The sequence below is a fragment of the Embiotoca jacksoni genome, unplaced genomic scaffold (assembly GCF_022577435.1).
Source record: "Embiotoca jacksoni isolate LCO1_2020_lvr unplaced genomic scaffold, fEmbJac1.0.p SCAF_2, whole genome shotgun sequence".
Taxonomy (NCBI): domain Eukaryota; kingdom Metazoa; phylum Chordata; class Actinopteri; family Embiotocidae; genus Embiotoca; species Embiotoca jacksoni.
In genome coordinates this window covers 23786430-23805409 of record NW_027185340.1, presented here as the reverse complement: position 1 = coordinate 23805409, position 18980 = coordinate 23786430, and the positions used below count along the sequence as shown (strand labels likewise).

At 40.2% G+C, this 18980-nt stretch overlaps 1 protein-coding gene across 4 annotated transcripts in view; it reads right to left on the bottom strand.

Moving 5' to 3' along the window:
* Positions 1–5693: 5693 nt before the first annotated feature.
* LOC138201545 (dual specificity calcium/calmodulin-dependent 3',5'-cyclic nucleotide phosphodiesterase 1A-like) overlaps positions 5694–18980 on the bottom strand; it is a 37605-nt gene continuing 24318 nt past the window's right edge. The window contains exons 7-16 of one of the 4 annotated variants that reach the window (XM_069155135.1): positions 18515–18655; positions 17917–18017; positions 16884–17009; positions 15923–16060; positions 13980–14100; positions 12801–12882; positions 11857–11977; positions 9563–9747; positions 8932–9138; positions 5694–8836 (exon numbers count right to left, since the gene is read on the bottom strand). In XM_069155135.1, coding sequence (XP_069011236.1) covers positions 8769–8836; positions 8932–9138; positions 9563–9747; positions 11857–11977; positions 12801–12882; positions 13980–14100; positions 15923–16060; positions 16884–17009; positions 17917–18017; positions 18515–18655 — 1290 coding nt within the window. In that variant the 3' untranslated portion in view covers positions 5694–8768. Of the gene's footprint in view, positions 8837–8931; positions 9139–9562; positions 9748–11856; positions 11978–12800; positions 12883–13979; positions 14101–15922; positions 16061–16883; positions 17010–17916; positions 18018–18514; positions 18656–18980 lie in introns of those variants that run through there. The other 3 variants (XM_069155136.1, XM_069155137.1, XM_069155138.1) reach the window with 3 other exon arrangements.

Genomic DNA, 18980 nt, shown 5'->3' with positions numbered 1-18980 from the left:
TATGTTCCTACAACTATGAAGGAGTACCAGAAGGGATGTTTAGCATGAGAGACTGATGGTGTTGGTGTGGTTCCCTCAGTACACACAGCCGCTAAAGTTTTCAGGACATTGGCCACACCGCATTACTACAACTTCCACATTTATCACGTGACGCACACTGGTCCTAAAAGTACATTTTCCATGTGTCAAGGTTTTGGTCTTTCTGCCTTTTGTGTTTTGTATGGTTACCTCCCCGTGTCACTCCCAGTCACCCAATCAACCCCAGCTACCACTGGTTTTCTAGTTCCCATTATGTCCTGTCTACCACACCATCCTCACCTGCAGCACATTTACTCCCAGTATTCAACTCAAAGACTGTCACATGGTCTCGTTGTTTCATATCGGACTTTATTTCTGTCTCAGCTCTGTTCCTGTCAGTTCCTCTATCAAACGTTGTCTGTTTGGATTTCACTCATTTCTGTTTTGAGTTTCTGTTTTAACTGCTGTTGTTAGCTCACTTTTTGTTTTACTGCCTGCCTGCTCATGATGTTTGCATTTATGTCCTCATTTTTGCTAAAACATAAAAGCTTCCACAATCAGTGAAACGTTTTTAGGATTACAAACTCCGAGAAAAGACCCTCATTTTCACCATTTGACCCATTCAATCCAATAACCGTATGGAAGTCCACAGAAGCCATATGATTATTTTATTCAAGAACATTTATGTGTACAGGGACCCAACAAGACATCAGCCAGCTAAAATGTAATACTGAGTGTATTGCTTATGTTTAAGGTTGTGTTGAATGTCATCCATTAGGCCTGGAAATACCGGTGTAAAACCTTTATAGGAGCAATTGGCAATCAACTGTGATGTAGCCCATTGGTTTGTGAACTGCTGCTCTGAAGCCTTGATGTCGGTACTTTGGCCATTGCCATCTTTGAGGCCAGAAGTGACCTGACTGCACCACAGGCCTGTCAATTAAACAGTAAAACCCCCAAATATACAGCTTTTTGGGGCCTAATATCTAATAAATGATGGAATTTATTCAGATGGACCACTAGAAAACTAATGAGAAGGGGAGACTGCAGTAATTATCACCTTAATGACTTGTGGAAATGTTTTTATTTATTATTTATTTGTATTTTATGAGAGAAGTTTAACGGGAGTCTATGGACCTAGAGCGTTTTTGGAGCCAACCCTAATGTGGCCTTCAGTGTTATTGCGCTTCAAAGCACTTCCACATCGGCCTCATTTTTCAGTCCTGGAAGCTACGTCCACTTTTATATCCAGTCTACAGTGGTGCAGTGTTTAGCATTGTAGCCTCACAGCAAAAAGGTTCCAGGTTTGAATCCGGGCCTTTCTGTGCGGAGTTTGCATGTTCTCCCTGTGCCTGCGTGGGTTCTCTCTGGGTACTCCAGCTTCCTCCCACCATCCAAAAACATGCACGTCAGGTTAATTGGTGGTTCTACAAATTGCCCTTAGGTGTGAATGAGAGCGTGAATGGTCTTTGTTTCCGTCTGTCTATAAGTGTTGACCCTGTGATAGGCTGGCGATCTGTCCAGGTGAACCCTGCCTTCATCCAAAGTGAGCTGGGATAGGCTCCAGCCCCCCCCCATGACGCTGTTCAGGATAAAGTGGGTATAGATAATGGATGGATGTCCTATTAATTACTCCGTTGATGACGTTAATTGAAGGTGCATTGGCAGTTTTGGCATTATAATTTAACATAAACTTGCCACTGCTAATACATCAAACCTTTAGTAGAACTTATGATTTATCATGGTTTCATATTCATTTTTCTTTTTTTACCTTACTTCTATGCATTGTGTGCTTATGTTTGTCTTTTTTCCTACCAGTAATAACTTAACTTCCACACGGAGATCAATAGAATCAGTCAAAATGCCTAAACATACAGTAAATCGAAACGTGATCAGGGAGTTGGCCTTTGATCAGGGCCGTGCCACTTGGTTAAATTAAGTTGGCAAAGCTGAAGCCCTCGTCAGCTGCTGACACAGGCCCGTCTGCTGGCAAACACCGCCAATCAGAATTAAAGTCATAATTATAATGAGCTGGCCAGACTTCACAGGGTGCTGCTGTCACCCGTTAGATTCACCCTCTGAATTCAGAGAATAAAACTCATTTATTTCCAGATGTTGTTTGGGGATATTCTGCTGAGTCAGGAGGCCATATAAGATCTAATCGAGCTTTCTTGGTCACCAGGGGGCGCTCTAGATGCTGCTCAGAAACTAAAAAGCCTGATCTCTTTGCTTGTACTTCAACTAGCTATGTTTCCAAAAGTGAAAAATGTCATCCCAAAATATTGCTACAGAGGCTGTTATTCACATTTCAGTTTTGTAGGTGACATTGATTCGTATTTTTTGGAGCAGACGCTGTGCTAGCATTAGACGTGCAAAAACTTATGATCCGTGGTGAGCATAGAAAAACTCAGCTGCTGAAAAGAAACAGTGACTGTTGCCTTTGATTAAATGTCTGTCCGATGCCAACAGAAACTAAATCAATCTGCTGCAATGAATCTCAGCGTAGGCGGTTTTTGTTTGATGCTGTCGCCAGTGCCAATCCAAAAAGCCATGTGTGTTGTACAATGCATAACAGTTGAACTCCTTACGTGGACAGAGGTATGCTGGAGACCTTCTTCAGGATACTGACGGTCACCGTCGGATTTACTTCACAGTAATGCAACTTATTACATTTGATTACTTTTTCAAACATATTTTTAAAGGGGCAATGAAGTTGAAAAGTCCTAAAGGATCAATTAAACTTCACAACAGTAAACTGATTACCGTCAAACTTCAATCAGATTTAATTACATTTACAATTACATTACAATTTAATTACATATTTTTTTTTTTTCAGAGTAATTGTAACTGCTTAAAATTACATTTACTTTAAATTACATGGAGCTATCTACATGTAACTAGTTACTCCCCAACACTGCTAACTATAAACTGGAAAAAACAACTGAAATCGGGCCCAAAGGGCAGATGATCAACGTTGAGATGAGTAACGTTGGTCGAGCAGGTTTCTATCACACTGTGTTGTTTGTGTTAACAGCAGCTACTAAGGTTACAGTATGTGATCAGTACTTGTAGCTTCTTGATGAATAACCACCTTCTTTTCTATCTTCTGCCCTGAAAAGGAGGAGCATGGTGGTGCAGAGGTTGGAACGGTCTCGTAACAGCAAGAAGGTTCAAAGGAGTGAAGCTGGTATAGATGATGGATGAATGCTCTCTGTAAACAATATCGTCAGGCTGCTAATATTTTTCTTTGTTGAGTGTCTACAAGAGGAAAGACTGGTCAAGAACCACCGAAGGACTTGGGAGTTTGGCATAAGAAGCTCACACACAATGCATCCTGGTACATGAAGGCACTACACTGAGGAATGGATTCATTTGGAGTGGTGTGTTTGTGCAGCGGATGAAAGTCCAATATTCACTGTTGTTTTGGTGATTAAAAATAAATGAACAAAAAACATTAAAGTTGTGGCCTGTGAAAGAGAAGAGTTGAAACATCACAGTTAAAAAAAACCAAGTATTATTTAGTGCAGTCATGTGATTTATAGTTAGTGTAAAAATAATGATTAGCGCAGCTTTAAACTTTATGATAAAAAAAAAATATATGTGGTCTCCAAGCCCAATCTGATGACATCCCTTTTACATCATCTGGAGTATTTTTTCAGACTTAACGAAACTCTCCTAAAGATATTTTGTGAATGATTTCGAAATGTAAATAGTCTTTTTCATACAGAGTGCAGTGACCTTTATGTATACAACATATTTGATTGTCCCTTTAAAAATGACCTCTGGCTGTCCTTTTGGCCTGTTGATCTGAAAATCAGTTTACAACTTCTCCTGGATATTTTTGACATCATGCTAAAAATATATGAATAACCATAAACATAAGAATAAATATAAAGTATACTTTATAAATAAAGTATAATTTCCTCATATTGTTCAAATACATTGTAATTTTGTCCAATCCTACTAACATTGATGTAAATTCCAGGATTCCTTTGTAACAATAGTTGCATCAGAGGTCTGGATTTAAGAGAACTTTCCACAAGATTTCTCTTGTGTTGCTGCTGCTGTTAATTAGGAGCTGAGGAATGTGAATGAAGACATTTGAAGTGTTTCTAAACTGGACTAATCAGTGGCTAAGCAGCATTAACACAGATTATCAGTAAAAAGACAAACTGCTTTGGATTGTTTAATTTGGAGACAGCAACATCGATGTCTAATAAAGTCAGAAGAAATATACTTCACTGTTGTTCCTTATCATATAAAATATGTTTATGACGTGTGATCGAAATTAGGAATATAGTCTCGAAGTCTCCGAATAATGTGAGTAGAGTCTGCTGTCACTGATTAAAAGGTCTTTTAATAATGGAAAGTTTGTTTACATCAGCAACGTTTGAGATTTATCTTACATATATTTTATTTATGACCTGTTGAAGGAAACAAACAATACTGTGCACCCATTCCCACTCTCAGATTACAATTGAAATAATAATGAAAATGCCATCTCACATTGTCCAACTGTTTATTTCCCAAAATGTTCCATTACATCTGTTTGTAAATGAAACGAAGTCTCTGCTGCCCTCTGTTGGTGCGTATTTGTAGTGCAGTCACAGAACGAGAACCGCCGCAACAACAGGAACATCGGATTGGTGACTGGCAGCTGAACTGCAGTTCATATGAGCGGAGGGTTGATTTGTATTCATACACATCTCTCAGACAGTGTGATGATTATATTTCATTTAGCTGATGCTTTTATCCAAAGCGACTTACAATAAGTGCATTTCAACCATGAGGGTACAAAACCCAGAACATGATCTTTAAACTGCACGAGAGTCAGGCATCAAAAGGTTTCTGCACTGGTCCATATGCACTTTCTTTACTTTTGTATAAGATACACATCCTTTACACTACCAGGTTAGATGCTAATCTGCATTTTGTTGTTGTAGTTGGATCTACTGTTTGTCTGAGACAAAGAGCAGCTTTCTGTCTGTTTTTGTTGCTTTTTTATTCATACTTTTGGGTTTGTTCCTAAATTTCAAAAAACGGTGAAAACAACTTCACGCAGATATTATGAGTCTGATTTTAGCTCATCTAATTCCAGGCCCTACAACCTCATTCCTGACTGTGTTCAGATGGAGGGTCCGCCACAACGAGTGCCAGATAGCTTGGAGTAAAATGAGGAAACAACATAACCTAATAAATTCCAATAATAAAGGTTAATAAAAAGATAAGAATCGTAGAAGTTTGGCAAATGTTGTAAATCCACAAATGTAATTTGAAAAGAATAGATATTTATCTACGTGTAATCGCAGTGAAGTCACAGGTTGTAACAAACTGAGTCGACCTTCCCATCATCCTTATCGTGTGTAAGATCATGTATGGTGGCCACGACACCTATTAGAAACATGTAAAGCTCTCTGGAGACATCTCTTTTGAGCAACTGTAGAAACATGGTGGTGCAACATGGCAGGTTAAGTGGAAGAGGACCCGCTCCCTATATAATATCTAATATTTGTATATATGGTAAATCATATGTTACAGTCAGATGTTGGTTATAACTCCACTGCCAGATTTGTAGTTACCGTGTTTTGCCTTTGGAGGGCAGTAAAGTTCAAACATGACCTTTAACCATCCGAAGAAAGAAATCCAACTTGAATAAAGTGATCACAGCAGAGTCCTGCAGCTCTCAATGTTTAATACAATAATACAGAAAACAGCTGTGCAGTATACACACACACACACACACACACACATGCACACACACATACTCCCTCTCAAACACACTCAAAACCACATCCACACACACAGAGCCAAAGAGGACACAATGACTATAGCACACGCTGCATTAACAAACACAGTGCTCAGAGGATCGAAAGAGTTTTCACCATCGGCCATTTTGCCACCACCCTTCGGCCCATTAGCCGTTGCTATAGAAACTGCTTTTGCTGATGCCATCGTCACCACGGTGATACTATGGCGGGCACTGTTCTTTATTCACAGTTGGGAGAAGTGACAGCAACCAAACCGAGTTCAGAAACAACAGACGCTGCCTGAACTCTGAACTCCGGCCAGCTTAAAGTAAAATTCAGATTATTTTCTCACAATTGCACCTCCTCAGACTTCTTTGTTTCCACTGACCTTTTGTTCTCCTTTTTGTTTCTACACGGACGGAGAGCACAATGTTATGCTAAACTGTGTGTACATCGGCCTATAAGGTCCTATGAAGTGGTCACGTTAAACATGTAAATAAATCCACACTGATTCATTGCTGCTGTTCTGCTCTCTGAGGGTTCAAACTGTTGACGTCACAGCAGGAACAATCAGCCTTATTGCGGCTTTCATATCCACTTCAATGACACATGATTTGCTTTCGGCAAGAACTGAATCTCTGATCTCTCCAAAAATGACACAACATATTTGGGCAAATTTGATTTGATGTTTTAAATACGTGTATCTTGTGATACAGAGGACGATACAGGACTGAGGAGGAATTCATGTCAGGGAATCGGTATAAATAGTCGATTCCAGCGTTTAAAGCCTCTCTGCAAAAATCTCTATGGGAATTCCTCAGCCTGGAACTTCTCTTTTCCAAAAGCAAGTTATTACTCTTCAGGAAAATGGTGTCCTCAAAAAAAAAAACATTGAGGTTTACACACCAAAAAAAACTGGGGTTGCTATTATTTAAATACTATTATTTCATCTGGTTTTGAAACAGTAAACATTTAACATTTACAGTAAACAAACAACGCTGAAACATCGTCAGCCTCCACAGACTTCACTTTGCACCATCTCAAAGCTCATATCTCTGCTTCGGCTTTACTGAACTATACCTTAAATTAGTTTTGCTCTCAGTCTGAACACTTTCTTAAAGTTGTGCATGAGCAAAAATATATTTTGTACTATTACCAAATACTTGTAAAGAAAATATGACCATTCTATTTACAACATGTGGTCTACAGCAGTGACCAAGCAAGCTGACATGCTGACAATGATAATATTAATGTGTAGCAGGTATAATGTTCACCATATTAGTTTAACGTGTTAGCATGCTGTTAATTAGCTCTAAGCACAACGTGCACAGTTTTTCTAGATAGTTGGTCAAATGCCGGATAAAAAATTTTTTTTATTAACCCTGGCCTGATAATGGCACTAGTTGAAAAGGTAAATGATCCAATCCAATCGATGAATAGCTGTGACGACATATCACTCAAAACCTTTAAAAATAACAACCTCTCCATGGCACTACAGTAAAAGTTAAGGGATCACCAAAGTCAATAAAATACATTTCTGGACACCATGAACGCTTCATGGAAATCCTTCGAGACATTTCAGTCTGAATTGAATTGGTCCAATATGTTTTGGTCCAAAACTGGGAGGCCGGAGGAAATAACTCGGCCCACGTACAAATCATGTGTTGAAACTCAATCAGGTCTGCGTCTTCCCAATTTCACGCCACCACACATGGTTGTAGTCGGTCCGAATCAGAGACTGTATACAAAAGTGGACGTAGCTTCCAGGTCTGAAAAATGAGGCGGAAGTGTCTTGAGCTGTAATACCACTGAGTGCAACTACAGGTCGGCTCCAAAAAACCTCCATCGACTCCCATTCAACGAGTCTCATGAAGTCAATTCAATTTCCCCACAAGTTATTTAATTTTTTTAAATTTCTTATTCGTTTTCTGGAGGTCCATCTGAAAATAATCCCGTCATGAATTAGAAAATAAGCTTCAAAAAGAAGTGTTTTCAGGGGCGTGTCTGTTTGATTGACAGGCCAGTGGTGCAGTCAGGTTACAGCTGTCGGTGGGCGAGACGTAGCAGTCAGATCCAGTTAGATCCCCCCGCTCGCTCCTCCCCAGCTCATCCAAATATGGCCACGTCCGGCTCCAAACCGCTCGGGACTAGCAAAATCAAAACTCGAGGCTTCATTTCAGCCATTTACAAACCAATGGGTGAGGTCACTGTTAGTTGCCGCTTGGTCCAAATGCAGCTAAATTTGCCAATTCTTTCAAAAACAGTGAAGTGAGAAGCTGCCAGAACACAGCCGAGTGTGTTGACACTGAGCCTCGATCTGCCTGAATCACGGGGCTGCCTTGATAGCGGGGCGAGCAGCTCCAACACCCTACAGAATCAATCGATTTTCGTTTTATTAGCTCTGACATCACAGATTGGGGCGTGGCCTCAAGAACAACACACTTGGATAATTTGAAGCCATGAGAGAGAGCAGAGCAGCAATCAATCACACGTTGAACATATATTTTAAGAGGTGTGTAAGAATTTACCTTTCGCTGTGCTCAGCTGTATTCACAGATCCTTCACAGCTGCTTCTTAACAGCTCCATATCTCAGTCAGACATTCAACCCTCTGCAACGAAGACGGACCTGTCGCATGAATGGGACTTTTTCAGCCACTGTCCGCTCTTTGGTTTTTTACCTGCCTTCCTTTGTTTTTATCTAAATGTTGACGTTTCCACTCATTTCACAGACTGCATTCCTCTGAGTATCTAATAAAACCACAGGACACTGTTACCACTGTGAACGGACCATGAAGCTGCTAAGAAGCTGTAATCTAATAAATGTTGCCACTGAAATGTGATGTTTTCATGGTCACTTGTAAACATAAGGTCTGGTGGCCCTTTTGGGGCCACTGAGGGGCCACTGTGTTTAAACAGAGGAGTCTGAACTCTCATTGTCATTGCACTGCGCCGCCTGTTGCCATGGTGATCTGCCACAGTGGGGAGTTCGCCGCGGAGCGTCGTCAGGCGTTTTCAGGCACTTCTTCGTCGTTTTCCTCCTCCTCCTCCTCCTCCTCTCCAGGCCCCGTCCCTGTAGCGGTTACCACAGCAATTCATCGCAAGTTAAAGTTTAGGAAGTGTTTGTATATGATGTTATGTATTATAGCCTGTTATTACTTTTATTACCTATTATATTCATACCATTCCAAGTCAGGTGATCTGAAGGCATGTGGTCAGGTGACTTGTCATCATGTGTTTCATCAGGAGGGGAGGTGTCAGAGTTCTGTGATTGGTCAGAGGTGTGTCCGTCAGGGACACTGTGGCTGGGTGAGGCATGTGATCGGATTTCTAATTCTGATTTCTCTTTTTCCTCTTGCTCCTTATTGGCAAGCTCTGTTCATGATCGACACACACAAATGTTTATATAAGTTTAGAGCTGCAATGATAAATCAAAATTATAAGACAATTATTGAAAATTTGAAAGCACTGTTTATTTAATTACGCACACAAAATGTATTTTTCTATAAAGCTCTGTAGGAATTTGTGCTGCACAAAATATACCTTTCTTTCTATGTCACTCGGAATAAGATCAGTGGAAGTTATGATGAAAATCTGGGAAAGAATCAACCGAAAATGTTCTTCACAAGATGAGAAGTCACCTTCTGTGAACACGACGACGAACACGGAGCAGCAGCTCAACTGAGAGTTTCCTATTGAAGTACCGAGACCTTGAATCGGTGTGTGTGTGTGTGTGTGTGTGTGTGTGTGTGTGTGTGTGTGTGTGTGTGTGTGTGTGTGTGTGTGTGTGTGTGTGTACCGTGCACAGACAGCTCTTTCCATCGGTCCTTGTTGCTGGTGATGACGCTGGAGAGGTGGAGCTTCAGAGCCGGCAGGTCGATGGCTGTCAGAGAGAAGTCCATCTGTCCATCATCGCTGTTCCCATGGCGACCACTACTGTGTCTCTGCACCGACTCCACGGTAACTGAACCACTTCCTGTTAGACTGAAACAGAGCAGAGTTGTAGAGAGCCAAAGTGGGAGGAGCTAGATTTATCAAGGAGAACTAGGTTCAGGCCCCGCCGACGTCTTTCCGTATTATCCACTGACTTTACATTACGAAGATACCACACAAATAAAAATGACTTTTTTGGCTGGAAGGGATTTTTTTTATTGCCATATGATTGATCACTGGGGAAAAAATAGCAGCAAGGCTGAATAGCGCCTTCAGTGTTTTCTTTAAACAATATCCTTGATACAAGACTAACCTGGATGATGTAATCACCCTGTAAATATATGTTGTCGCCACCAGCTTAAATAAGTTCAGTTTTCTGAGAAACCATGTTTTGTACAACAGTTAGGCATGGAGAACACATATAAGTACGACAATACCCATGAGCCCCATGTACCGTTGCTATGGAGAGGAAAGTGCCAATCTCAAAGGAAGTAAAAATGATTTGTTACTAATTACAAATGTGCCAGTAAGATTGTGAGTGAGGTTTCTTCCTCCTGGAAGTGACCCCAGAACAGACTGGCCTGCCAGCACTCAGTTGGCAGAGACGCTTCACCACAACCTGCATGTAAATAAATGTATTTTCATATCGAGGCAGAGGTAGTTGTTCTTTTATTGGATGATTATTTTGAAAGTTTGCACAATTAAATTATGTGTTTAATAAAAGCTTGATGAAGTGATTTTAATCCAGCCTTTTAATCAAGTTAGAAATTGTTTGTGATTAATTCATCACCCTTCCTAGTAATAATTACATCCTAAATTACATTGTTTTTCAGTGTTACCAGAACTAAGTTCACTGCATGAACATGTGGGTCTCCACCAAAACGTGAGATAGCCACACTTTGGGTTGTCTAGGCGTGACAGTTACACGTTTTTTTTAAGCATGTAAGTTATATGCACATAAATGTCATGTCATGCGGCTCAATGAGGTTCAAATCAAGGAGGTGACAATGTTTTTCTTGAGTTGTTTTTTGTTTTTTCTTCACCCCAACCATGTTTTTTTTGTCACAAACCCCAACCATGTGCTTATTACGTTACCCTGACCGTGTGTTTTTGCAAAAAGTTTCCTTTTCCTGTGAATCACATTCACACATTCAAGCTTAAGCTCGCAGTAGGTTTCATCCTCGTCCACTGCAGGAAAACGTGTAACCTTCACGCCTCGACAGCCCAAAGCGTGCCTTTCTCCTGTTGTTGTGGGGGACGGGCGACTCTTTGCCCTGAAACCAGGTTGGGGTCTGGCTGTGCTCCATAGGGACTTGTCGAGTTATTGCATCCGAATGGGCATAGACCTTGGGATATCACACTTAGCCACCTCCACTGGTCTCTGATTGGTCCACCCTTCAGAGTCAGGAAACCCTGGAATCTCCTCTTGTGTGTGAAAGGGCAACTCAACGATGTCTGAACCGGAGACAATGTTCGGAGATCGTGTGAAAACAGCTTTCAATCCCATCCGGAGCAACATGCTCGTATTGTAAAATTGATTTATGTGTTCTTTTCCAGCTCTTGCATATAAACAACTCAAGTGAAATTCAGCTTTTGTGTGAAAACGGATAAACATGCACGCGACATTTAGGCTCATTTGTGAACCAATGTATCGATGGAAAACTATTACAACCCATTCTGTTAGCGGACACAGCAACATGAGCCTGACCCAAATTCACTGTGAATAAAGAGATCTGTCCACGCTGCACTGAGGATTGCTTCCAGTTGTTGCATCCTAACTGAGACTGTTTGAGAAGCCTTTAACCAATTGATCAGCATACACTGGATGTTGTGCGCCAAAACTCTGCAACTACTGCCACTGTTGGAACAACTTTTAGCCAGCGTCTGGTCACTCATGATCACAGGCAACAGAACTATTACTGGATTACTGTGGTACTGAAGAAAAAAGTGATGATTGTCAGGCAAGCTTTGACAGATCTGTTTCCCCATTTGATTTCTAAGTGCATGCTGTGGACATTCATTCACATTTGTTTGACAAAGTTAAACCTTTTTTTTCTCACAGTTTCACATTTTTAAAATCAACCCCATGTCTAATACGCTCATTGAAAAGTAATGTCCCTGTCAGAGCCTGAACTACTTCCCATACAGTAGTATTAGTACCTGGACCTCCTGTTTCCAGTCTCTCTGGCCTTCCTGTCTTCTTCTATCAGAGGACCAACCACCTTCTCTGTTGTGTCAATCAGAACGCTGAAGGTCGGCTCTACGATGAAGTCTATGAAACCTGAGACCGCAGGGAGACCGAGGAGAGAAGGAAAGCTGTGAAACGTAGTGGAACAATAGAGCAATAATTGATCGACACAAGTTCATCTTTTTAAAGTATAATAAATAATGCTGATCAAGATCTGGTTGCACCATCATCCCTACTTTTTTCTGCTTCTGCTAAGTGCTAGCACATTTAACAAGTGAGCTGCTATAAAAGTAAGCTAGTAAAGTTAATTGATGACTAACTAATCCAGTCAGAAAGCATTTAACATGCTAAAGAAGGATGCAAACTGCAGCGTCATGTTTCTGTAAGAGATCCGTCAGACAATTCAATTTCAAATGACAAGTATGTACAAGCCATATCTGCACATGTGCAGCCTGCTGATCGTACTTTTGACTGAATCGATAACCAACAGGTTATTTGACATCATCCAGTCCCTGCAGCCTTTCACATACTATTTGCTGATGGCTGGTATGCTGTCTTCAATTTTAATTAACTCGTCTGGGAAGTCCAGAGAGACTAATGCATTTAGTTTTTTTAAATTCTTGAAGCAGGTAAAATCCATCTAGTAGTCAGTAGGTGTAAATATTTACTAACAACTACAGAGAGGTACTAAGGAAACACTGATATTACAACAAAACTTGAACTGGAATAAACTGCAGCTGCAGCTGGCCCCAAAAAGAAAGTTCAGTTCTTCAAAGCACCAGCAGGAGTCACTGTTGAACCAAAGTCAATGTACACTGCCAACCTCCTGGTCCTATAGAACAATATGTTTCATACTACTATCCTCCTTTACCTGCTTGAGGTACATACTTGTGATTGATTAATGTTTTCTTCTTACCTATCTGTGATTGGGCGATCATGGTAGCTTTGCGGTCACAGAGAGGAGAGAAAGGAAGGCCGAGCTCCACCTCTTTATCTCCCTGGAAATGATACAGTCACCAAGATAACATGAGCAGTACTCAAATCAACTCTATGGTATTAGCATGCAGGGTTTTTTTTTTCCCTTGAGCCTGACAAACAAAGCAAAACAAAGAAAATATGATTTTGTTTATGTTACCATCCATGTGCATTCCTGCATATTTTAAATTTTACATATAAAAATATTGATAAACACAAAATACAATTAAAAAAAAAAAACCTGAGCAATTGAATCATATCTGCAATCATGTTGCCTTTCATCAACAATCAACTTGTGTGTGTGTGTGTGTGTGTGTGTGTGTGTGTGTGTGTGTGTGTGTGTGTGTGTGTGTGTGTGTGTGTGTGTGTGTGTGTGTGTGTAGGCTAAAGTCAATTACACAAGAACAATTATATTTATTGATTAGCAAGCAGCTGCTAATCTGGCTAACAGGTAGTTCAATGGCTGAACAGGCAGAAGCAGGCCTCGACGAACCAAAATGAATTTACACCGACCCTAAACCAATTTATGTCACCCCAGGATGGGATTGAGTCGTTATTTTTCATTCATTATAATATTCACCTTGTTTGTCCAATTCTTTTGTGAGTTTGGATAATTCTCTGAACAAGGCATCAGTTTAAAGATTAAATTGATATGAATTTCACAAATTTGATGATAAAGCAAAATCTGCAACAAAACAAATACAATTAGATAAAGTTGACTTGCTAGTGCAAAGATTTTCATTCAAATGTGATCAAGTGTCAACTTTGTAATTATCTTTTGTAAGTGTTTTTTCTTTAAAGAAAAGTTGTGTAAATGTATATGTAAATGCTGTGTGTTAGTCTGTCATTTATGTTACCTGCAGGCAGAATGATTGTTTATCTTATTGAAAGTAAATTCAATAAACTTGATTAAAAGAAACTTTGAACGTACTATTTTGCGTATAAATGATCAACTGTTAGTTGTAAGCTGTAAATTGTGATTATAAAGTCTGCCTGGTGGAGGTCTTGTCTTTGACTAGACTTGCTCGTCCATCTTTGTGAGGACCAATTACAGTTTTGACACTTTGATTTAGTTTCCAGGTTTAGGTTAGGGTAAAGATTAGGGAATGCATTTAGAAACCTGTCTGAAGAACTCCTCCATCAGACTGTGAGTCCATCGGTAGTGCAGCGGCCAGGCTTTGGCTGGATGACTGATGTCTGCAGCATGAAGCATCAGAGACAAAACCTTCACTTTGTCTATACTGGAGAGAGAAAGACAACAAACAAATTACATTAAAGTCATTTTAACAGGAACTAAAAAGAATAAAGCAAGAATGTTCTTGAATTTGACAGGATCTTCTTTTTCAACCTTTAAATTTGAGCTAAAAATAATTCATAGCCTCCATGAAGGTGAAACCCGGCTCCTCGTCAGTCTCTGGTATTTTAGGTGGTATTCTGTTCAGAGTGTGCAGAGCGTTCAGCCCTCCTGCGGCGGCTGTAGCAGCACGAGCAGAACCAGCATTTTGACAAGCTGATGACAGCGTCTTCCCCAGAATCTCATCCAAGCGTGACAACCGCCCCGCCTCCACCCCTCCTCCATACCTCCATCAGGACTGACAGAGAGGGGGGAGATTCGGTTCTATTCCTGTTCAAGCCCCTACACAGGCCAATCTGGTCCCAGTCTGCAGGACCTTATGTTGGGCCATCGCAACAAACTCCCACTAATGATCTGGCTGTCTCCATCAGATGGACCGGTCTCACACAGTCTGCCAGACAGCAGCCTTCAAGTCTGTATGGAGTAATCTAATTCTGCAAATTGGGGTGGTGAAAAGTCATTTCAGTGATGAATGACCATTAGTTCAGGGAATCTGCAAGTTTAAGGATGTTGAATTAAGACATTTAAAGATACAATTTATGATAACATAAAATACTCACATAAAACATATTTTTACTGGAGGATATTTTATTGAAACACCCACAGAAGTGACTAAAAAAAGGTTCAGAAGGTTCAGTACTGTTATGGCGCCCCGGCTGCCAACATACACTAATTTTAGTTTCTCGCTGCAGCCGGCTGCACAGTACCATCCAATCCATAACATTATAATGTAATGCATGTAATGTTAGTTACCACGGCTAACTAACACTACTTCTCGCTAACTTTTTATTGACCTTGACTCCCACAAAGTTGATGCCAAAGAACTACAGAAAATAACAGAAAGAAGTTGTTCCAATGTCCACAATAATATAATCTGAAAGTCTGCAGATTCAATGGCAGGCTGCAGTCAAGCAGAAATGACAATACATACGATAATGTTATCCAGCTGGATTCACCAATGTCTCATGAAAACAACCAAAAAAGAGCAATATCCTCCAACTTATCTGCAGCAGATCATTTTAACAAGCATTTTAAAATGAAACAACACAAAACGTCAAACTAAATCACTATCTGTAGCTTTAGGCATTTAAAAAATAGATTAAAGGCCTTAAATGTCATTGTTTATGGACAATACACTTCCACTGCTTTTTGTCCCTGCCCCCCCTGTCAGTATATAAATACAAATATAAGCAAATTCAACAGCCATGTAATGAATAATTTGAAAATGTGAAAAAAAAAAAAGTATTTGTAGGTACATCTATGTCAGTTCATAGGTTGATAAAATAAAAAATAAAATAAGATGCCAAAAGCCCTTTTTGGAGTGTCATTGTTTTGAATGTGTCTTCTGTTGAAATAAATCCACAAATGTGCAATGAATGAAACAGACAGTGATTCAGTTAAAGCTGTTTTCCTATTTGGTCATGATGATACATTTATTGAAAATTGAGTCCACACTTGAAGGAAGGATGATTGATAGTAACAGAGAGAAAATTAAACTGAACATGAAATCACAGCATGTCTTTCATGTTTTAACAAGAGTTACAAAAACATAGTTTTCATTCTCATTAGAGGCCAAATTATTCAGTTACACATGATTTAATCCATATACCAAATTGTTTCCATTATTACACACAACAAGGTGTAATATAGTTGATGATGATGATGATCTATTCATAACCAGTCATTATAAACAGTAAGATCGTATTTACTATTGTTCGGTGGTCGGTGGTCCTGGTTGCAGTGCTGTGTGTGTCTGTGTCAGCACGTTCCTCATGGTCTTGATCTGCTGGAAGTGACAGGACATGTCTGTGGACATCACCATCTCTATCACCAGAGACCTCAGCTCCCTGCCGATAATCAATACATACAGTCATCAGTGATCAGTTGACATCAGCTCTGAAATAGCAATTTATCAGTGATCTGCGTGTGGGTGTGCTGTTCATGCTGTGGGTACGTTGTGGGGACTCAAGCTTCTTTTGGGGACAAAAAGCAAGTCCCCATAAATCATTTAGTTTCAGGATGAAGGTTTGGTTTCAGGTAAGGGATAAACCTCCAGGAAACATATGGAAGTCAATGTAATGTCCTCACTAGTGGTGGGAACACAACTCTGTGTGTTAAGACTTTTACAGGCTTTTGAAGACATGTTTGTAGCGTGAGGACATGCAGGGCGGTCCTCAATTTGCACAATTGGCTGTTTGAAGGTTATGACTTGGTTTTAAGGTTATAGATAGAATTAGGTTTTAAATAACCCCAGAAGGTCCCACAAGGTTATGTGTAGACACTTTCTTGTGGAGGTTTTTCTAAAGTCACCAAAGACTCTTCTAACCACCTGGAGTAAAACAATTATCAAACTACTAAATCATAAAAAGATTTTTAACCATTTTCTAAATTCTATCTGGATAGAAAACAGCTCAATCGAAGGAACAATATTTTAATCTGGAAGATTAGTAGTCTTTGGGGATTCACAGATTATGTCTATATTGTCCTTTTTTTCAAGTATTGACAGTTAATCATCATTTAAAGAACCTCAGTGAGTCCATTATACGCACGAGGGACACATACTGGAGTTTGGCATTTCGTTGTGATGGCAAAGATCAGGGTACGGGTTAGCGAATGCACTGAGGATCCTTCCAAAAACAGAAGTACAAACGTGTGTGTATGAGTGCAAACCTCCAGTCGTCCTTGTTCAGGTTGACCAGGATGTTCATGTCCTCCTCTGCCATCAGCTTGTAGGCAGCGCTGACGTGATGGTTCTCCAGCACCGACCTGTCGTTGTACAGAATGGCCACCTCCGATCTGTCAAACACAGCAACCATTTAGACAGCGACGTCCCCTGTCGTCATGCTGTCAGTCAAACGTCACCTTCACTGCACCAGAGATGACGGGACTGACTACTTCGGTGACCTTGAAATATTTGAACAAATGTAAAAGTAGCTGAATGTTAACACAGACGGACATATGAATCCTAGTTTGGTAATCATCTGACTTTTGTCCTGCCGCCTCCGTAAAGAGTTGTCGGTTCAGACATTCAAGTTCCCTTTAGGATGAATTATGATCAATTTATAGATGCCTAAACTATAAATCTGACACAAATGTATTTTTTGATCTGAGTGAGCTCTTAAACTAGATTAACTTTCCATAGGCTTTTTCTGAATATATGTCAATTACAATTAAATAATTTATCAAACATGAGGAATTTCCTTTTAATATTCTCTTTAATTATTTAATCACATGCATGTTTTAACACAAGACAAGTAGTTACGTAAATTCTCTGAACTCACTGCACATAATAGCAGCAGAGATGCAAATTAGCAGGATTAGTAAAAGCTCCATGATACAATTGAACATGCAATTTTTAGACTATAATACCAATATTTTAAATGACTTTGTACCGTTAGTATGAATACATGACAGTTTTAATACATTCCCATTAGCCTCAGCTGTGCTTTGTGTTCGGTACTAATTACCTCGTGTTTCCATGCCAACAAATTAAGCTAATATATTGAACATGATGCATGGATAAACATTATAACTGCTGATCAGCATGTTAGCATTCAGCTCAAAGCATCTTCATGCTAAAGTACAGCTTCAGACTCTGAGTCCTGTTTTTTTGTTATCAGATATTTAAGTGATTTGTGAAGTCCTAAATCTTATGGAGCTGTCTTTAGATAATATGAAATCTGATTGTGTTAGTGTTCGTCACCTGGTGTGGATGTGGAAGTTGTTGGTGGTTCCTGTGTGTTCGAAGTCGTGAATCGCTGCAGCAAAAACCATCGCGAGAATCTCCAGCTCGCTGAGCCAGTGCTACACACACACACACACACACACACACACACACACACACACACACACACACACACACACACACACACACACACACACACACACACACACACACACACACACACACACAGTTATCTTAATTCATGATGGATCTGTCCATGGAGACCATGTAGAGCCACCACTGCATTGACTAACTGATGTCTCTTTGTGTATGTGTGCATGTGCTTCTGTCATTGCGAGGACTGATGTGACTTTTAGACCTGTGAGGACATTGTTTGACAATGAGGACCGTTTGGATGTCCTCACTTCAAAGTGCAGTTTGAGGGTTCAGACTTGGTTTGTGTAAGGGGCATTGGATGCATTATGTTGGTGAGGGTCCTCACAAAGATAGAAAGACATGCATGTGTGTGTGTGTGTGTGTGTGTGTGTGTGTGTGTGTGTGTGTGTGTGTGTGTGTGTGTGTGTGTGTGTGTGTGTGTGTGTGTGTGTGTGTGTGTGTGTGTGTGTGTGTGTGTTACCATCAGTCCAGTGTGCAGCATGAGGAAGTGGGCGGTCTGAGTGACGTCGGCGGCGTGGATTAGGTTGTGGTAGGGGTTCCTGTGTTTGCTGTAGCCGTTCTCCAGAGCTTCAACAAACTGCACCAGAGCCTGCACTGGGATCTGAACACAGCACTGTGTTACACTCCAGATAACATGACAACAGTGTGAATGGGTGGATACTCAGATGCCCTGTAGCTCAGCTTTCATATGACATTTTTGTGTCCAAAAACGTGTTGAAATGTTCAAACACCGCCTGTACACCGAATGCTGAGTGAAACTTTATTTGTTAAAATGAATCAGTAAATAAACAACTGGCTAAAGATACAGCTCCAACACAAACTGTAAATCCAAAACAAATGAAACTTTGCGGGCAGACTGATCACATTTTGGTAATTTGGGGATTTTTATGCCATCATACTGACGTGTTAATAAAAAATAATGAGAT